At 35.9% G+C, this 21,913-nt stretch overlaps 1 protein-coding gene across 2 annotated transcripts in view; it reads left to right on the top strand.

Annotated features, from left to right (window-relative positions):
• EIF5B (eukaryotic translation initiation factor 5B) overlaps window positions 1–21,913 on the top strand; it is a 71,587-nt gene that overhangs the window by 44,580 nt on the left and 5,094 nt on the right. For both annotated transcript variants that reach the window (XM_036872654.1, XM_036872655.1), the window contains exons 11-21: window positions 5,269–5,376; window positions 5,554–5,664; window positions 8,061–8,128; window positions 8,692–8,833; window positions 18,311–18,442; window positions 18,856–19,038; window positions 19,182–19,343; window positions 19,852–19,983; window positions 21,043–21,174; window positions 21,282–21,358; window positions 21,480–21,644. In XM_036872654.1, coding sequence (XP_036728549.1) covers window positions 5,269–5,376; window positions 5,554–5,664; window positions 8,061–8,128; window positions 8,692–8,833; window positions 18,311–18,442; window positions 18,856–19,038; window positions 19,182–19,343; window positions 19,852–19,983; window positions 21,043–21,174; window positions 21,282–21,358; window positions 21,480–21,644 — 1,412 coding nt within the window. The remainder of the gene's footprint in view (window positions 1–5,268; window positions 5,377–5,553; window positions 5,665–8,060; window positions 8,129–8,691; window positions 8,834–18,310; window positions 18,443–18,855; window positions 19,039–19,181; window positions 19,344–19,851; window positions 19,984–21,042; window positions 21,175–21,281; window positions 21,359–21,479; window positions 21,645–21,913) is intronic.

Below are 21,913 nucleotides of genomic sequence, written 5' to 3'. Positions count from 1 at the left end.
CTTTGTATAGTTTCTGTCATTTTAAAATAATTGACCTGTTTTATCTTCTAGCATATGGTCTCTTCTGGAGAATTTCTTGTGTACTTAGGAAGAATGTGGATTCTGCTGTTAGTTAGGTTGGTTTTGTTGATACTTCTGTTCAAATTTTGTATACATTTGCTCATTTTATGTATAGTTTTTCTATCCATTATTGAGAGTGGGCTATTGAAGTTCCCAAATTTATTGTTGAATTTTATTTCTCCCCTCAATGTTTTCAGTTTTTTCTTCATGTATTTTGGGTCTCTGTTAGGTTTGTATGTGTTTATACTTGTTATACCTTCTTGAGGATATAGATATGTCTCTCTTGTCTCTAATAACATTTTTTGTCTGTTATTAACATAGCCATGAATCTCTCTTATAGTTACCATTTGCACGGTATGTTTTCAGTCTTAATGCTTTCAGTTTATGTCTGTGTCTTTGACTCTAAAGTGTCTCTTGCTGACAGCATGTGCTTTAATCTTGCTATTTCATCCAGTCAAACAATGTGCCTTTAAGGGCATTTAATTGATTCACATTTAAAGTTATTATGGGGAATTCCCCACCGGTCCAGTGGTTAGGACTCTGCACTTTCACTGCTGAGGGCCTGGGTTAAATCCCTGTTTGGGGGACTAAGATCTCACAAGCCACTTGGTGTGGCAAAAAAAAAAAAAAAGGAAAAGGAAAAAAAGAAAAAAAAAAGTTGTCATAGATGTGATTGAATTTTCTTCTCTCATTTTGCTATTTGTTTTCTACATATTGCATGTCTCTTGTGTCTTTTTCTCTTTTTTTAAGTTATTTTCTTCATAGTTACTCTAGGCATTACAATATGTATCTTAACTTCCTATTTTCTATTACTAGTAGCTTAATTCTAGTTAAAAAAAGATTTTGTTCCAATATAGATCCATTTCTTTCTTCTTCCTTTATGCTATTATTGTTACATATATTATGTATTATTGTTACATATATTATGTTTATAAATGTTACAAACCCAATAAAACAGTGGTGCTATTAATGTCTTATTTGATCTTATATCTTTTAAAGGAATTCAGAGAAGAAAGGAGAAAAATATATTGATAGTCTTTAATATTAGCCTAAATATTAACATTTCTAGTATTCCTTATTTCTTCCTATGAATTTGAGTTTCTGCTGGTGTCATTTCTTTGCTACAGTATAGCTCCAGTACCTCCTTCGCCTTGCCTTTGTTCTGTCTTTGTAATATTTGTTACATCTTTATCTGTTATAAGATCAAGCATACAACTTTAGAATTATTTTTGAAGTTATCTTTTAAATCAGCCTTTAAGAGAAGAAAATAGAAAAAGGTAATTTTTACTGTCTTTTATATTTACCTATATAATCATCTTTTACCATCACCCCTTTTTTCTTCATGTGGCTTTTAGTTACCATCTGGTGTCACTTCATTTCACCCTGATAAACTTTCTGTGATATTTCTCATCATGCTAATCTTCTAGCAGTGAATTCTCTTAGTCTTTTTAAGTCTGGGAATTCTTTATTTTACCTTCATTTTTAAAGATAATATTGCTGCATGCGGAATTCTTGCATGACAATTTTTTTCTCTTGTTTAGTCCTTTGAATATGTTACTTCATTGCCTCTGGTCTCCATTGCTTATGATTAAAATTAAGCTGTTACTCTTATTTGGGTTCCCTTCTACACAGTGAGTGATTTTTCTCTTGCTGTCAAGATTTTCTTTTTGATCTTGGCTTTTAACAATTTAACTAGGGTGTGTCTTGGTGTGGCTATCTTTTGTATTTATCCTACTTGGAGTTTTTTGAGTTTTTTAGTTGTGTAGATTGATGTTTTTTGTCAAATTTTGAACATTTTCTGCCATTATTTCTTCAAATATTCTTTCTGCCTATTTCTCTGTCTCCTCTCCTTCTGGAACTCCACTGGTGCACTTGAGGGTATCCTGCAGATCTCTCAGGGCTCTGTCCATTTTTCTTCATTCCTGTTTAGTTTCTGTTAATCTATCTTTAAGTTCTTTGATTCTTTCTTCTGCCAGGTTATAGCTACTGTTGAGCCCCTTCGGTGAATTTTTAAATTTGTTACTGAACTTTTTAACTCCAAAATGTTCAAGTTTTTTTTTTTTAATAATAATTTTTTTTTCTATTTATTGATGTCCTCTTTTGATGAGTCATCATCACACTTTTCTTTCAACATGGTTCCCTGTTTTTGAGTCTTTGTCTGCTAAGTCCAAAATCTGGGTCTCTCAGAGATGGATTCTGTTGGCTCCTACAAATGTGGTAGTTTGGGTTTGTTTTTTTTTTAAATTTATTTGCCTAGTGAATCAGGTGGACTAATTCTGTTATGTCTTTGGCTTCTATTGTATGCAACTGCTGATGCCTCTTCTCAGTTTTGTTTTCTTTGTTTTTGTTTGTTTGTTTGTTTTTGTTTTTTAAGTTCTTGTTTTTATTTTTAAGCCTGGCTTCCTAGGGCTTGCCCTGGGTCAGTGTCTTAGTATCAGCTGTGGTTTGTCAGTGGTTGTGCTCAAACACTTTGAGCCAGTAAGGCTTCCACCATTTGCCAGTGGATCTGGTAGTTTTCTAGTCCCCAGTGGTTTTCACAAGGCCTCTCATTGAGCCAGGAATGAGTAACTCACCAAGGACCTCTTTGGTCTCTTCTGACAACCTTGTAAGGGGCACAGCCTTCTGGACCACCGGAGATTAGTAGTATCTTATCAAAGCCTGGTTTGTCAGTCTTGTTCCACAAACCTCCCTGTTAAATGTCTGACTGATCTTCCTGGTTATCTCTTGTCTCACCAGTATCAAGACCTTAGTCTAGTTGTGATTTTAGTTTTATCTCTTTGTTTGCCATTGGGGTCACTCCTGGTTTTGGCAGTGCCCTACAGTGTGAAATCCCCTGTCCCTCTCTCATATCACTTCTGCCCCATGGAGCTGTGGGAGTGAGAGGAGTGTGATGGAGCAACTCCAGTCTGAAACTCCACAGTTGCTCTTACTGATGGTCAGTAGGTTTTCTTGAATTAAATGTTTCTCAATTTGTTATATGTTGTTGGCCGATTTCTAGAGTCTTTAAGTGGCTGTTTAGACTATTTTGTCTAGTTTTATCTTTTCTTTTTAGGGAGAGGACTTGATGAGCCTCCTCATTCCATCATTTAAGAAGTCCTGCCTCACAACACCTTTTAACAGCTCCATACTGTATTCCATTTTATAGAAGGATCCTAATTTAATTTTGTATCCAACTGCTTGGGCTGCCACAACAAAACACTGCAAACTGGTAGGCTTAAATGACAGAAATTTATTTTCTGACAGTTTTTGAGGATAGAAGTTCAAGATTCAAGAGCTAGCAGGGCTGTTTTCTGGTGAGGACTCTTTTCCTTACTTGCAGGTGACTACCTCATTACCGAGTCCTGACATGGCCTTTCCCCTGTAAGTGTTGAGAAAGATTTTTGATTTTCTTTTATAAGGACACCAGCTCTATTGGATTAGGGCCCCACCCTTAGGACCTCATTTAACCTTTCCATTACCTCCTTAAAGGCCTTATCTCCAAATAAGTCACATTGGGGGTTTGGACTTCAGTGTATAAATTTGGAAGAGATACAGTTCAGTCTATAACACACTTCACGGTTTTGAAACCTTGCTTATATACTGTAATTTTCTGACATTCACCACAGACTTCCTAAGTAAGACTCTCCATTGTGGATAGGATACCTATATGATTCTGTGCAACCAGATAGGTATCAGCCCTGGGGTTTTGGAAACACTCATTAAGAAATCCTCCACTGGGGCTTCCCGGGTGGCGCAGTGGTTGAGAATCTGCCTGCCAATGCAGGGGACACGGGTTCGAGCCCTGGTCTGGGAAGATCCCACATGCCGCAGAGTAACTAGGCCCGTGAGCCACAATTACTGAGCCTGTGCATCTGGAGCCTGTGCTCCACAACAAGAGAGGCCGCGATAATGAGAGGCCCGTGCACCGCGATGAAGAGTGGCCCCCACTTGCCACAACTAGAGAAAGCCCTTGCACAGAAACGAAGACCCAACACAGCCATAAATAAATAAATAAATAAACCCAAAGTTAAAAAAAAAAAAAAGAAGTCCTCCACTAAAGAAGATTAAGTAGTTACTGATTCTTGCTATGATGAATACTCCAGTGAGCAAACTGTTGTACACCTGCATCTCTGTATTCTTGTCATTGCTTCAGAGCAAATACTTAGAGGTAGAATTTCTGAGTCATGGTCTATATATACTACATTGCCCTCCAGAAAATTTCAGCACTTCATCAAGTATGGGAGAGAAAGGCAGTTTTCAACCATATCAAGTTCTAACTAAGGTCCCGTTTGCTTTTGAGTCGTACATGTTGTGAAGCTGTTGTGTACTACTCTTCGCTAGTAAATACTTGCGTCTCACTTTTGACATTCCAAAATGTTTTTTCATTACAGTTTCTATAGAAAGAATCAGTGTCTAGTGGTAGAAATGAAAGAGTTCTTACAAAAGTGGTTTTTTAGATGGAAAATAGTGATAGTTTTGTAAATGACATTGCTTCAGACTTTTTGTGAAAGTGGTATTTCATTTGAATGCCAGCTTTACTGTACTTCAAAGGCTGTCATTTTAAAGCGGAACTGCTAGCTTGTGTTTTGTTTGGTTCTCAGAAAGCTGAAGTATTTAGAAGTAAACGCTACAGTAAATACATGTAGTTCAAGGACAGGCTTTCTCATGCTTAGTGGTTACTTAGGAAGGTAGGAAGTGTCATTTGGATGTGTTAGGCTGAAGCTTGCAGTAACCATGTCCTAATTGAAAAGACATAGCATTTGTACACTGGATACAGTTTTGAAATATATTGCTTTAAAATTTTTAACAATTCTTAAATTCTAATGAAAGTGTTGGAATGCTAGCATATACCTCTTTTTATGTAAACCTCCACGTAAGTTAGAGGTTGTACTATATACTAAGTTTGACAAAACAATCAATTCCTTTTTCTGTTCATTATATTCCATTAAATTAACTATGTACAAAAGTGTTCAGAAAGTTTGAGCCAACACTTTACACCATTTTTATTCATAATTAGCAGTGCTGCTCAGAAATCTATTATAAACAGGTGTCTCCTTGTCCAAAGGTTGTAAAGTTCACATTGTAAAATGCAGTTACATGTAGTTAAAGCAGCAAAACAACTTGTATGCAGGTCGTGGCATTCCCTTGCAAAGGCAAAATAATTTAAAGGAAGATGGTTACTGAGGGTTTGAAATAGTATTTAATTTTGTGTTTTTTTTTTATTCCTAGAAACGGAGACTTGAACATAGTAAAAACATAAATACAGAGAAGCTAAGAGCTCCTGTTATTTGTGTACTTGGACATGTGGACACAGGGAAGACAAAAATTCTAGATAAAGTAAGAAAATTTGTGCATTGATATATAACTTTTTGAATAAGTGAATGATACCTTATAAAAAGCTAATAGAAACCATAGCACACATGGGCAGTTCTGTTTACAAGTTGCTGTTTTCTTATTGCTTTTGCTTCTTTTTGCATTTTGAAATTTGAATCTCAATCTGCCATCTTATCCCAGCTCCGTCACACGCATGTACAAGATGGTGAAGCAGGTGGTATTACGCAGCAAATTGGTGCCACCAATGTTCCTCTTGAAGCTATTAATGAACAAACGAAGATGATTAAAAATGTAAGTACACTGTGTTTCATGTGTTTTAATCTCTGACAAAAATTAAGGTATAAATTATTTCAAACACAGATAAAAGAACAGAATGGTACAACAGACCCATAATGCTCACCATTCATAATTAACACACGCCATCTTGCCCTTCAGATCTCTTTTTTAAAGACATGAAACATGAAATGTTGTAGGAGTCCTCCTTCCCTCTTGCTCCAAGAGGCAGTCACTATTATGAAGTTAAGTAATCTCTAAATGTTGATATTACAATCCCATTATCTGATTACTTCTATAGAGTCCTCATCTACTATTTGGTCATTGAGTGATGGGATGTGGAGGAAAGGCAGAATTAATGCCTGATCCTTCACCTTTATTTACCAGCTCTTAAAGAGTGATTGGTTTGGTTTGCTATTATATTATTATAAACTCATGGATTTCAACATATTTACTGTGTTTTTTCTTATTTTTCTATTTTTTTTAATTTTTGGCTGTGTTGGGTCTTCATTGCTACTCATGGGCTTTCTCTAGTTGTGGCGAGCTGGAGCTACTCTTCGTTGCGGTACCCGGGCTTCTCATTGCAGTGGCTTCTCTTGTTGTGGAGCATGGACTCTAGGCGTGCAGGCTTCAGTAGTTGTGGCTCGTGGGCTTTAGAGCACAAGCTCAGGAGTTGTGGTGCATGGGTTTAGTTGCTCCACGGCTTGTGGGATCTTCCTGGACCAGGGCTTGAACCTGTGCCCCCTGCATTGGCAGGCAGATTCTTAACCACTGCCCAACCAGGGAAGTCCCTATTTACCATGTTTTAATCCATTTCAGTTATTATTGTGCTGAGATAGTTCCATTTTTGCCCAGTGATTGGCTCCTGAGTCTTTTTGATACAGTTCTAGTAGTCTTATTTGTGTTTGGTTACATTGTGCTGTCTGATGTAACACATAGCACATTATTACATGCTGGTATCTCTCTTCATTCCTTATTTAGTCTCAGTTCTGTGTATAGAAAGGGTCTGTGAGCTTGTCACTCAGTTTTTGTTTTGTGTGTTTGAAATTGTTTTATGCAGCTTGTTTTCTGGTAGATTGCTGAAGAAGGAGTAATGGGAATAATATTACTTGAGTTTTTTGAATATTTAAGAGTTACTTTGTGGCCTTCATCCTGGAAAGTTAGCTGGCTACATGTAAAATCCTTGGTTCACATTTTCTTTCCTTAAGTATCTTGACTGTTACTCCAATTTCTTCTCACATAAAGCATTGCAAGTTTGATTACAAGCTGGTTTTCATCCTCGTATAAGTTATGTAGTCTTTTTGCATCTTGCTTTTGGTTGTTCTGGGTCAGTTTTCCAGTTACATGGTGTTCCATTTCAGTATGTAGTTTAAAATCTTTATTTTAGGACAGTTTTCTTGAATTACAGATTTCTGAATTTGTAATTTAAATTTTATTTTGGTGTTTCTATCTGTTACTTCTCTGTGTTAGTCACTGGAGAGTTTATAACAGCTTATTCCACCAGTTTCCCGGCTCTAAATCTGGTGTTATTTTAGCACATAGTTAAAAAGCATGATTTTTATTAGGCCTGTATGAAAGTTCTCAAGATAACCTTTATATGGCAATTGTAATTATATTGTTTGTATTCCAGACAGCGAAGTGGAAATAATTATGGTGAATTTTGATCTAAGACCACCAGAATACAAAATTGAAATGTTTTGCATTTGAATCATTTTGACCTAGATCACTGGATAAGATTTTGGAAAATCATTTGAAGATTGACAGAAGTATAGATAAGCACAGAAAAAAGTTTTGTGTGTGTGTATGTGTGAGAGAGATTTGTTGGTCAGTGCTACTCTTTAGATTAAAGGAGGATGTCCATATCTGGCTTCTTGCAATGTTGTTTCCATTCATTTGTGTGCTTTTGTCCAGAAAATCAAGTGTTGAGGTTAGTACTTGAATAAAGCAGGGTATGAACATATTCTTTAATATTTTAGGTTGATGTGGTAAATTTTCTTTAAAATATGCTTTGAGATATTTTTCAGAGTTTAGAATTGCTTTAAAATTGGACCAGATACATTTTCCAAATACGGAGAACCTCTTCTTCTGTGTCAGCTTTTTATAAATAATCACTCTCGGATGACTACTCTGTCATTTGTCACTTACTAATAATCTGTTCAGATTTAGACTACATCATAGTTATATAACTTTAACAAGGGGAATATTTTCTCATTTCAGTTTTTTTTCTGAAAAATTCCTTTTGATATTAATGAAAATATTAACTGTTGTGCTTTGCTGGTTGACACACTATTTTAAAACAGTTCATTTGGAAAAGGAAGTGATGTTGAAGTTTTCATGGCAGAATAATTGTTTTGTAAAGAAGCTTTCATTGTTTTGGCTTTGTTAAGCTCTCCACTTTCCCCCACCTTTTCTAGTTTGATAGAGAGAATGTACGGATTCCAGGAATGCTGATTATTGACACGCCGGGGCATGAGTCTTTCAGGTAAGAATGATTTGTGTCTTTTGTCATCAGGCAAACTGCTTGAAACCATTAAGTCTCAAAGTTCAGTGAGTGAGGAGTTCTAACTAGTCACTAGTCTTGGGGTACTGTTTTGAGATCTGTGGTCCCTGTAACTGCCAATCCTCATCTGTGCCTCACTGATTTAGTAGTACTTTATTTGGATACTTGTTTTTTGTAGAGAGAAGTCTTTTCCACTTTGAAAGAGCAAATCCTAATACATACCTGGTCTATCTCCTATGAAACCCATTACAGGTGGAATTTTGTCCTGTTACCTCTTGGCCATGTTCCTTAGCGCAAAAAACTTGGTCAGTAAAATTGGCAGAAATAATGGAGTAACTTCTGGAACTAAGTCATTCCAACTGATGTCAATTCACTGTCAGATAAGCATTTGGCAAGTTAAGGGCTAATGGCACTTGAATTTAATGCATGTACTTCATTTTGTTCTTTTTTGTTTAGGTTTTACAAAGAAATTAAAATTTTAAGTTTTTTAAAATAAAAGTATTAATTGCAATATTTTATTTATGCATCTTTTTCTTTTCCAACAGTAATCTGAGAAACAGAGGAAGCTCTCTTTGTGATATTGCCATTTTAGTTGTTGATATTATGCATGGTTTGGAGCCCCAGACAATTGAATCTATCAACCTTTTGAAATCTAAAAAATGTCCCTTCATTGTTGCACTCAATAAGGTAAGCTCTCCTTCTGAAGAATTAAGTTGTGAAAATATGCTTCTTTTTTGTGGTTAAAAAAATGTATAACTTTCATGTAAGAAAATGCACTTATGCTAAGTGTACAGTTCAATGTATGTTGACAAAATTATACGTACATTTAACCACCATCATTCAGAATATAGACTTACCTCCATAGTCCCAGAATGTTCCCTCATGTTCTTTTACAGTCAGCGTGCCCCTTCTGCACCCCCAAACACACCAGCCTTCTTTCTGCCGCCATAGACTAGTTTTGCCTGTTTTATAATTTCATATTAATGGAATTATACAGTGTATAATCTTTTGAGTCTGGCATTTTTCACTACTCATGTTAATATAGATTTATCCGTGTTGCATAGGTCATAGGTTGTTCCTTTTTATTGTTCAGTAATATTTCATCATCTGGCTAATACATCGTAACACTTGATCCATTTACCTGTTGAAGGATTCTTGGATTGATTACAATTTTAGGTTATTAGTGAAGCAGCTGGTAAACATTTTTACACGAGTCTTTGTGTAGACGTTTATTTTCCTTTACTTTTAGTAAATATTTAGGAATAGAATTGCTGGGTCATATGGTAGGTATATGTTCAACTTTATGAGAAAATGACACATTTTCCCAAAGAGATTGTACCATTTTACATTTTTTAACCCACAATTTGGAAGAGTTCCAGTTTCTGCACATTATTGCCAACACTTAACCCTACCTGTAAGCCATTCTAATGAGTGTGTAGTGCCAAAGTATACTGGTTTCATTTGCATTCCCATGATGACTGGCATCAAACATCTTTTCATGTACTTGTTCCATCTCTCTCTCTCTGTCTCTCTGAAGTATCTATTCAAAATCCTTTGCTCATTTTTATTCAATTGTTAGTTGTCTTAATTCAGTTTTAAGAGTTCTTTATATTGTCAGTAGAAGTCCTTTGTCGGTTATGTGTATTGCAGATATATTCTTATAGTCAAGGACTTAGTTTTTCATTTTCTTAATGAGGTTTTTGGAACAGCAGCAGAAATTTCTAATTTTAGCAAAATCAATTTATGAGAAGTTTTTTTTTTTTAATAATTTGTTGCTTGTGTTCTATATAAGTAATCTTTTCCCACCCCAAGGTCATGAAAAATTTCTCCAGTGTTTCTAGATATTCAACATTTAGATTTATGATGTTTTTAAGTTAGTTTTGTGCATGGTGCAAGGTAGGGTCAAGGTTAACTTTTTTCCAAATGTATATCTACTTCAAAAACCCCTTGTGAAAAGATTATTCTTTTCCCCATTGAATTACTTTGCAGTCTTTGTTGAAAATTAATTGACCATGTAGATACATGTTTGTTCTTAGTATTTCTCTTCTCTTCCATTGACCTATATGTCCATCCTTATGCCACTGCTACCCTGTCTTGATTATTGCAGTTTCATAGTAATGTCGTGAAAGCAGGTGGTGGTTAAGTTCTTCAACTTTTTATTTCTCAAAATTGTTTTGGTTATTTCAGGGTCCTTGAATTTCCATATAAAGTTTAGAATCAGCTTGTTAGTTTCTTCCTTCCGGGAAGCCTTCCGGGATTTTTATTGGGGTTGTATTTGTAGATAAATTATGGGAGAATGGACATTTTAACAAAATTGAGTCTTCTGATCAGTGAACATGATGTCTGTCTCTACATTTACTTTACTTTGTCTTGACAAAATGCTACAGTTTTATTATCTTGTGACGTTTTAAATTCACTGATTAGGCCTAGTAGCTTTTGTAGCTCATGCGGGAGTTTCTATATACATGATTATGTTATCTGCAAATAAAAACTGTTACACTTTTTCCCTTATCTGTATCCTTTATCAATTTATCAATTTATAAATTTTTTTCTTCCTTATTGCACTAACTAGACCTTCTAGAACAATGTCGAATAAAAGTGGTGACAGACATCCTTGTTTCTTCTCCATACTTACCATTAAGTATGATGTCAGATGTAAATGCACTTTATTAAGCTGAGGAATTTCCCTTCTATTCCTAGGTTGCTTAGTATTTTTCCTTTTAAGTCTTGAATGGTTGTTGATTTTTGTCAGATGCTCATTCTGCACCTCTTGATATGCTTATGTGGCTTTTCTCCTTTATTCAGTAACAGTGTGAATTGCTGTTGCAGTGGGGGTGAGGGGCTTTACTCTTTGTTATCAGGACTTTATTGTTTTTAGAGCACTTTAAGGTTCACAGCAAAACTGAGGGGAAGGTACAGAGATTTCCGGTATACCCTTGTCTTCACACATGCACAACCCCCTCCGTTCTCAACGTCCTCCACCAAAGAGGTACATTTGTTACAACTGATGAACCTCCTTTGGACACATCATTATCACCCAAAGTTCATCGTTTACACTGGGGTTCACTCTTGGTGTTGTATACTCTATGGGTTTGGACAAATCTAGAGGAGACTGACCATTAAGGCTTCTTCACAGCCACAGCTTCACTAGAAGACCTTTGTAAACTGAACCCTTTCTAAGTTTGTCACTTTTTTTTAAAGGAGAGATGACAATTCTCATTAAGCTCTGATCTGTACCAGTTGCAGAGATAGGGTTGTTTTCTCTCCATTCTAAGTCATGAATCCTGTTAAATAGCAATAACAAGAATTTACTGAGTGCCTAGTAGGTAATGGGCACTTGGCATATATTAGTTCCAACTATTGTATTAACTTTGGAGAGAGATTTCATGAGTTGCTCTAATTCAGTTTGAGCTTATAAGTTTCCGAGTCTTCTATTATACACACCTCGTAGATCATTTCCTTTCACTTCATTTTGTTAATTTTGTTTTCTTCTAGGAGTTTAACTGTTTGTGTTTAATCCAGTTTCTCTAATTTATGAAGGTCATTTTCGAATCTTCATTTATTTTCTAAAGTTATAGTTACTTTGTTCAAACACAGACAAGGTCCTCCCTTAGGAGTTTTCTACAAGCCTATGCTTTTGACCTCTGACTTGAGCGTGGATTTGCCAGTGGTGGGCAAATCTGGATTAAGCAAGCACGGTGACCCTGCCAGATTGCGGTCTTCGTTGTATCTTGGAAATCTCCATTTGCTCTTTATTCCTAGAACGTTTCTAGTGAAGATGACAGTCTAACAGGATCTCAGTCTGCTCTTCCTCTGCAGGCACTACCTTAGTCACTTGCTCTTTCTAGTTTCGTTATTGTCTCCAGAGAAACCACATCCTAGGAGCTCTGAGTTAGCAGAGTGGGATGGTGGTTAAGAGCTTGGCTTCCCGGGTTTGAATCTTGGGGTCATATCCTGGCTTTGGCACTTCAAACTGTATAAAGAGGGTCCTTAATTAGCCTCTTTTTGCCTGCAAAACAGAACATTACTGGATTTTTGTAAGAATTAGAGGCGATAAAACATGTCAAGTGGTAAGACTAGTATCTGATGAAAGTAAGGGTTCAAAACAGGTTAATTATTATTATCAGGTGGAAAAGCTGTGACATAAATATTTTTATTCTTTCTGTAAATTTGGTATATCCTTATTTTTAAAATTGAGGTAAAATTTATATACAGTGAAATGCACAGAACTTAAGTGTGAAATTGAGTTTTGATAAATGTATGTACATCCTTGTTACACAGCCCAAATTAAGATATCAAACTTTGCATCACCCAAGAAGTACCTGTATGCCCCATTCCAGTCAATCCGCAGCCCCTTATAGCAACCACTGTTCCAAATTTTGTGCCCATGGGTTAGTTTTGCCTGTTTCTTGAACTTCATGTAAATCAAATTTGACAGAATATGTTCTTCTGTGTCTGGCTTTTTACATTTAACATTATGTTTCTGTGATTTCATCCATGTTGTTGAGGGTGTGAGAAGTTTGTTGCTACTTAAAAAACATGTCTTCATTTTTTAGAGCAGTTTTAAATTCACAGAGAAATTAAGGGGAAAGTACAGAGATTTCTGATATACCCCCTGCCCTCACACATGCATAGCTTTTCCCATTATCAATATACCCCACCCAAGTGGTACATTTGCTACAGTTGATGAACCTATACTGACACACTCAAAGTCCGTAGTTTACCTTAGAATTTACTCCTGGTGTGGTGCATCCTGTGGGTTTGGACAAATGTATCATAATATGTATCCACCATTATAGAATTATACAGCCTTTTCACTGCCCTAAAAATCCTCTGTGCTCTGCCTATTCATCCCCCCACCTCCCACCCCCTGGCAACCACTGATTCTTCTACTGTCTCCATAGTTTTGCCCTTTCCAGAGTAGTCATATAGTTGGAATCCTACGGTATGTATGTAGCCTTTTCAGATTTTCTTCTTTCACTTAGTAATATGGATTAAAGTTTCTTCCATGTCTTTTTGTGGCTTGATAGTTCATTTCTTTTAGCACTGAATGATAATCCCATTGCCTAGATGAACCTGTTTATTTATCCATTCACCCACTGAAGGACATCTTAGTTGTTTCCAAGTCTTGACAATTATGAATAAAGCTGCTGTAGACATTTGTGTGCAGGTTTTTGTGTGCACATAAGTTTTCAACTCCTGGGTAAATAACAAGGAGCATGATGGCTGGGCCGTATGGTAAGAGTGTTTAGTTTTGTAAGGAACTGCCAAACTGTCTTCCAAAGTGGCTGTACCTTGTTGTATTTCCACCAGCACTGAATGAGAGTTCCCGTAGCTCCGCATCCTCACCAGCATTTGCTGTTGTAAGTGCTTTGGATTTTGGCCGTTCTGATAGGTGTATAGTGGTATCTTGTTTTAATTCGTATCTTCCTGGTAACATAAGATGCAAAACATCTTTTCATGTATGTATTTGCCATCTTTATATCTTTTTTGGTGAGGTGTTTTTTGTTAAGCGTTTTGGCCCATTTTCAAATTGGATTCTTAGTTTACTTACTGTTGAATTTTGAGAGTTATTTGTATATTTTAGATACCATTCCTTTATCCAGATGTGTTTTTTTGCCAGTATTTTCTTCTAGTCTGTGCTTTGTAATGTCACTCTCTTGACTCTCTTTCACAGAGCAAAAGGTTTTAATTTTAATTAAGTCCAGCTCATCAGTTCTTTCATGGATCATGCCTTTGGTGTTGTATCTAAGCAGTCATCACCGTGGCCAAGGTCATCTGGGTTTTCTCCTGTTATCTTCTAAGAGTTTTAGAGTTTGGTGTTTTACACTTAGGTGATCGATTCTGAGTTAATTTTTTTGTGAAGGGTGTAAGGTCTGTGTCTATATTCAGTGTTTTGCCTGTGGACGTCCAGTTGTTCCAGCACCATTTGTTCTTTACTATTGATTTCTTAAATGTTAAACCAACCTTGTGTTACTGGAACAAATCCCACTTGGTCATGATATATTTTTCATATATTGCTGGATTTGATTTGCAAATTTCTGGGGGGGAAGATTTTCATGAGTGATTTTGGTATGTAGATTTATTTTAATATCTTTTGTCTGGTTTTGCTATCAGAGTAATGGCCTCCTAAGATGAGTTGAGAAGTATTTCCTCTGTTTTCTGAAAGGGTTTGTGTAGAAATGATATTATTCTTTAAGTGTTTGATAGCATTCACTAGTAAAGCACCATCAGCATGGAATTTAAGTAAGTTTATTTAGGTTTTTTACTTTTGTCAGTATAGAAATTTATGTCTTTCAAAGAACCAGCTTTTGGTTTTATTGATATTCTCTGTTGTTTGTCTGTTTTGTATTTCATTGATTTCAGGGTTAATTTCTATCATTTCTTTCTACTTACATTTGTCTTCATTGTTCTTTTTCCAGTCTCTTAAGATGGAAGCTTAGATGATTGATTTCAGATATTTTTTTCTTTTCTAATATAAGCATTTAAAGGTATGCTTAAAAGCACTGCTTAGACATAACTGTTAAAAGCACTGCTTAGACATACTGTGTTTTTATTTACCATTTAGGTAGAAATATTTTCTGAATAGTTTTACTTGATATAGAATTCTAGGTTTATTTTTTTCCTTCATCATCTTCATTTTCTGGCTTTTATCGCTACTCATTCTTTGTTCCCCAGTATGTAATGGGGGATTTTTTGATTGCTTTTATTTATTTTTTTTTTTTTTTTTATTTTTTATTCACACACACACACACACTGTATTTTATTTTTACAAGACATAAATAGACTGACACCAAGCATTGTACATGGATGACCACAACAAAAGCAACAATGGTTGCAATTACCAAACATGAAACACACTCATACTATGTCATAATATTGACATTCAGTCCAGTAATCCTCCACTGTAACAGCTCCTTTACTTTGCAGTGAAAATTGATTTGTATATTCTTTGCCTCTGAGTCCTTGTGGGATTTTTTTTTTTTTTAAATTCAGACAGAAAGTCACAAAAATTATACTCATCCTCATCAGTTCACTCAGTCCCATGTAATTAATTTTTTTTTTCATCTTGATCTTTTGTTAGCACTTTTATGAGTTCATCAGTTTTTTCATTAGAGTTCTGAAAATGCTTATTCATTCAGTTCAGCAGTACAGTCAGTTACCAGAAACCTGTACTTGTCAGAGTCTTTTCCATGAATTTCTTGAAGATGAAACCCTTTTATAGGAACATATTTGCAAAATCATCAGAGTACACCCAGAACTGTCTGTAAATGACAAAAGACTTAAAAATGACCACGGTTAAAGATTTGATGAAAGTTCATAATAATGCAGTTGACAAGAAAATTAGTTATTTCTGAGATATACATTTTAAAGTAATAACTAGGATTATTACTTATAACATTATACCAGAACATATAAGATTTTTAGAAATTTCATGTAATGTCTGAAACATTTATATTAACATATTTCCATACATATTTCCATACAAATACAAATATAAGATTTTTAGAAATTTCATGTAATGTCTGAAACATTTATATTAACATATTTCCATACATATTTCCATACAAATACAAATATAAGATTTTTAGAAATTTCATGTAATGTCTGAAACATTTATATTAACATATTTCCATACAAATAACCCAATGAAAGTTTAGTATTAGTTGTTTTGTTTGTTTTTTTATACTGCAGGTTCTTATTAGGCATCAGTTTTATACACATCAGTGTATACATGTCAATCCCAATTGCCCAATTCAGCACACCACCATCCCCACCTCACCGCAGTTTTCCCCCCTTGGTGTCCATATGACCATTCTCTACATTTGTGTCTCAACTTCTGCCCTGCAAACTGGCTCATCTGTACCATTTTTCTAGGTTCCACATACATGCATTAATATACGATATTTGTTTTTCTCTTTCTGACTTACTTCACTCTGTATGACAGTCTCTAGATCCATCCATGTCTCAACAAATGACTCAATTTCGTTCCTTTTTATGGCTGAGTAATATTCCATTGTATATATGTACCACATCTTCTTTATCCATTCCTCTGTTGATGGGCATTTAGGTTGCTTCCATGACCTGGCTATTGTAAATAGTGCTGCAATGAACATTGGGGTGCATGTGTCTTTTTGAATTACGGTTTTCTCTGGGTATATGCCCAGTAGTGGGATTGCTGGGTCATATGGTAATTCTATTTTTAGTTTTTTAAGGAACCTCCATATTGTTCTCCATAGTGGCTGTATCAATTTACATTCCCACCAACAGTGCAAGAGGGTTCCCTTTTCTCCACACCCTCTCCAGCATTTGTTGTTTGTAGATTTTCTGATGATGCCCATTCTAACAGGAGTGAGGTGATACCTCATTGTAGTTTTGATTTGCATTTCTCTAATAATTAGTGATGTTGAGCATCTTTTCATGTGCTTCGTGGCCGTCTGTATGTCTTCTTTGGAGAAATGTCTATTTAGGTCTTCTGCCCATTTTTGGATTGGGGTGTTTGTTTCTTTAATATTGAGCTGAATGAGCTGTTTATATATTTTGGAGATTAATCCTTTGTCCGTTGATTCGTTTGCAAATATTTTCTCCCATTCTGAGGGTTGTCTTTTCGTCTTGTTTATGGTTTCCTTTGCTGTGCAAAAGCTTTGAAGTTTCATTAGGTCCCATTTGTTTATTTTTGTTTTTATTTCCATTACTCTAGGAGGTGGATCAAAAAAGATCTTGCTGTGATTTATGTCAAAGAGTGTTCTTCCTATGTTTTCCTCTAAGAGTTTTATAGTGTCCAGTCTTATATTTAGGTCTCTAATCCATTTTGAGTTTATTTTTGTGTATGGTGTTAGGGAGTATTCTAATTTCATTCTTGTACATGTAGCTGTCCAGTTTTCCCAGCACCACTTATTGAAGAGACTGTCTTTTCTCCATTGTATATCTTTGCCTCCTTTGTCATAGATTAGTTGACCATAGGTGCGTGGGTTAATCTCTGGGCTTTCTATCTTGTTCCATTGATCTATGTTTCTGTTTTTGTGCCAGTACCATATTGTCTTGATTACTGTAGCTTTGTAGTATAGTCTGAAGTCAGGGAGTCTGATTCCTCCAGCTCCATTTTTTTTGCTTTTAAAAAGACTTTTTCTTTAAGAGTTTTGTCAGTGAGATTATATAATAGTTTTCTTTATATTTATCCCACTTGAGTTTGACTTTCTTAGAAAGTTCTTGGTCATTACTTGTGCAGTTATTTTTCTGCTCTCTTTTCTTACTCTTTCCTTGTTTAAGTGTTTGATAGAATTCTAGGACTTTACTTCTCTTAATATTGTCTCATAGTGACTGAAGTTTTTTTCTTTTCTCCATCCTTTTTTCTCTACGTGCTTTGGTTGGGATAGTTTTTATTTGCTTTATCTTCAAGGTTGCTGGTCTTTGGCAATATGTAATTTGCTTCAGCTCATCCAGTGATTTTTTTTTTTCATTTCATGTTATATATATATATATATATATTTTTTAGCTCTACAAGTTACATGTTTTTCCTTTAAAGTCATTGAGTATATTTATAATAACTATTTTAAGGCCCTTGTATGCTAATTATATATCATCATTGTCATTTCTGGGTCTATTTCTACTTACTGATTTTCCTTTTTGATAGCATTCAGATTGGTCTACTTCTTTATATTATCACCCTAGACTGAGCCAACATATTATGCCTTTTTGTTTGTTTTTACTCTTAAATAATCTTCTTTATACCCATTTATCATCTTTTGAAAAGTAAAGGGAAATAGATTATTTTCTACTGTCTATATTTTTCATGTCATTTTCCTGGTGATGGTACTTGGCTGTAATTAATCCTTTTTCCTGCCTACTACTTAACATAACCATTTTGGAATTCCAACATATGTTAATGTTCCTAGGATAATTACAGTTTTTCGTCTTTTGCAAGAAATGGCAGCCTCTCATGAACTGGTTGGAGGCTGGTAGGCAGTATGGTACTTCACATTTAAGAGGGGATGCAGTTAAGCAGACTGTGAGGGGCTTTTGGTACAATGAAAGTAATACACACTCTTCCAGATATGTGTGATACACATTTGGAATTTCCTGGAGCTTTTAAATTAACCTTAATTAACTTCCTGAGTGTTGTGAATGCTTTAGAGATGTTTCTTATGAAAAATACTTTTCCAGATTGATAGGTTGTATGATTGGAAAAAGAGCCCCGACTCTGATGTGGCTGCTACTTTAAAGAAGCAGAAAAAGAACACAAAAGATGAATTTGAGGAGCGAGCAAAGGCTATTATTGTGGAATTTGCACAGCAGGTAAGAAAGCTTTCCCTTCTTTACGAAGAGACTATATCATAGAATATTTTTTCTTCTTTTACATTGTCTTTATAATTAAGTCACTATTTTCATTAATACTGGTTCTGTTCCCCTATTAATGGCAATTAGCATTTTCATTCTTTTCCCTTCTCCCTTTTCCTTTTAAAATCTTTATTTCAAGACCTCTCTTTGTAGTCTGAATGTTTAACTTTTAAAAACCAAATTGACTTGGAAAGAAACTGCTTTTCTGTGATATGGTTAATACCTCCAGGATATACATGATCTAAGTGTTTTTGAGGAATTTTCAGAATGAAGAGCCATTATTCATCCAGCTTCTAGTTAGTCATTTCTGTTCTGGAGACCTCCTTCCACCACTCGGCCTGTGGGAATGACTTTGCTTTTTATGTCTCTAGGGGTTGAACGCAGCTTTGTTTTATGAGAATAAAGATCCTCGCACTTTTGTGTCCTTGGTACCTACCTCTGCACATACTGGTGATGGCATGGGAAGTCTGATCTACCTTCTTGTCGAGTTAACTCAGACCATGTTGAGTAAGAGACTTGCACACTGTGAAGAGCTGAGAGCACAGGTGATGGAGGTACTGGTCAGCTTTTCAGTTTATTCCCCCCACCCCCACCCCCAAACAGGGTTCTTGGTTGGGGATGTTTACTAATTTAGATTTAATCTCAACATGGTGCATTGTAGCCTATATTTCACTCCCTTTGCAATAATGTCTCTTAGGTTAAGGCTCTTCCAGGAATGGGCACCACTATAGATGTAATATTGATCAACGGGCGTTTGAAGGAAGGAGATACAATTATTGTTCCCGGAGTAGAAGGGCCCATTGTCACTCAGATTCGAGGCCTCCTATTACCTCCTCCTATGAAGGAGTTAAGAGTAAAGGTAAGTCAGGGTGGTAAGTGTTGGCACGTGGGGACTTGCACAGTGTTTAAAAATTCTACTGAGGTGGTTTCTTCACTTCAAGAGCCACCTGGCTTAATACACAGCACACACCCTTCACTGGTTTTATTTTAGGTGTCTTCATACAGGAGGGACCATCCATCAGAGTAGAGATGTGTGAAAGTCCTTGTTTACCTACTAAGTTTCTCAGAAAAATCAAAATACATTGTTTTCGTCCTACACTGGTAGCTAGTTACTAGTATGTTCCTGGTTTGTATGCCCCTTCTGCTCTGTGACTTGTCTTTTTACTCATTCTGTAGTATCTTGAGAAACAGAATTATTTAACTTTAATGTTGAATTTATCAGTCTTTCATTCGCGCTTATTGCTTTTTGTATCCAGTTTAAAGAAATCTTTCCCTGTCCCAAGGTCATGACAGTATCATCTTACATCATCTTCTACCACTAACCACTTTTCAAATAAACGTGATAACAAATGTTTTGATCTCTGTAGAACCAATATGAAAAGCATAAAGAAGTAGAAGCAGCTCAGGGGGTAAAGATTCTTGGAAAAGACCTGGAAAAAACATTGGCTGGTTTACCCCTCCTCGTGGCTTATAAAGAAGATGAAATCCCAATTCTTAAAGTAAGTTATTTTATTTTTTCCTCCAAAGCTGTTTTGAGTTGTACCTTGTGTCAGTAGAGCACATGCTAAGAATGATGAATAAAATGGGCATATTTGTCTTTGTGAAGACTCATCTGGTGGTCTCTTAACAAACAGTTGATGCTTTTAAATTACTTCAGTTTGTATAATCATGAATTGGCGTAAATGATAATTTATATATATTCAAGTTAGAACATTTTATTTAAATAAAAAATGAAACAGAAGCTAGAAGTTTATTCCTTTTTTTTTTTTTTAAGATACTCAGCTATATAGATGGAACTAAAAAAATCTCTTACTAGGTTTTAGGAGTCATTTTAAAGCCTGTCTGCCTATTTTCAGGAACAGATGGGACACATGAGCCCAGCGGAGTTTCACAAAAGCAAACATTGAGACATATTTATTCTCTTGCCAAAGAGAAGATACCACTGTTGCCACCACATAGCTCTTCTGTGCTGGGACCATTATTCTTTAGGCAGCACCCAGTCCCTGTCGCCAGGGAATGGGCCCCCTTAGGGCCTGTGAAAACAGGACAGGCATCCCTGCGGCCAGTCTTGAGTATGGGTGGACTTGTGCATCTTTAATGGCATCGACATGGTTGTTTTACTTATTTCTGGTCAAAATCTCTTCACCTTCAAAGGAGCGATGATGGAGTAAAGGGCTGCTGAGATTAGGGTATTTCATCATTAAATACCTTTGGGCTACTGTAACATATTACATTCATGTAGTACTTTTTAACTTTTAGAAGATTCTTATTTATCATGTCATTTCATTCACCCATCTATCTACTCTGCCAAGTGGTGCAGAGGTTAAACATATTTTGACATTAGTAAACCTAACACAGAGGTGAAGTGGGATACAGCTTAGTTATGGCCCCCAAATCTCTCCTTCCTTTCCTGTACAGGTTCTGCTATGCCTTGCACGTCCTAAGCCTTGGTTTCTTACTTTCAGATGAACACCTAATCAAAAAGAGAAACAGTTTAATTCTAGGCTACTGAGATAGAGATGTATTTATAACCTTGTCAAATGTAATTTCTTTTCAAGGATGAACTGATCCATGAGTTAAAGCAGACACTAAATGCTATCAAATTAGAAGAGAAAGGAGTCTATGTCCAGGCATCTACACTGGGATCTCTGGAAGCTCTACTTGAATTTCTGAAAACATCAGAAGTGCCCGTAAGTAACGGTACCCAACTCCACGAGAGTCAGTGGTAGGCATTGTTTATGGTGCTGTTCCTGTTACCCAACACAGGCAGTTAAACTAGGAAACTCCCTTTTTACAGTATGCAGGAATTAACATTGGTCCCGTCCATAAGAAAGATGTTATGAAGGCTTCGGTGATGTTGGAACATGATCCTCAGTAAGTAATTTCTCTTCTGCTGTAAAGACTTTTCTGTTGCCTATCTATTTTATTTTAGTAGAACTGTTATGACATGGTTTGTATTTCATTGAATGATCTTTGATGTGTTTTAACCTTTTAGGTATGCAGTAATTTTGGCCTTTGATGTGAGAATTGAACGGGATGCGCAAGAAATGGCTGACAGTTTAGGAGTTAGAATTTTTAGTGCAGAAATTATTTATCATTTATTTGATGCCTTTACGAAATATAGACAAGACTACAAGAAACAGAAACAAGAAGAATTTAAGTAAGTCGGTGATTTTTACCTACTTTGGATCTTTGGTAATAAAGTTGATTATTTGAGGATTACCAAATACCAGCCAGGTGTGTAGACAACAGAAGCGTGGCACTCGCTCGTCTCCCGGAGGCTGCATCCTCAGGTGGTGTGTTATACGCCACAGATTTGGCCCACCTGAGACACTCTAGCAGTGTGTGAACCAATCCTCTCTGTAACATTTCTGCTTAGTTTTTAATTTTCAACTTGGCAGACCTAGGTTGCGTTAATGGGTGAGTAGT

Source organism: Balaenoptera musculus, chromosome 13, assembly GCF_009873245.2.
Source record: "Balaenoptera musculus isolate JJ_BM4_2016_0621 chromosome 13, mBalMus1.pri.v3, whole genome shotgun sequence".
Classification (NCBI taxonomy): Eukaryota; Metazoa; Chordata; class Mammalia; order Artiodactyla; family Balaenopteridae; genus Balaenoptera; species Balaenoptera musculus.
This window is presented reverse-complemented; position numbering and strand designations above follow the sequence as displayed.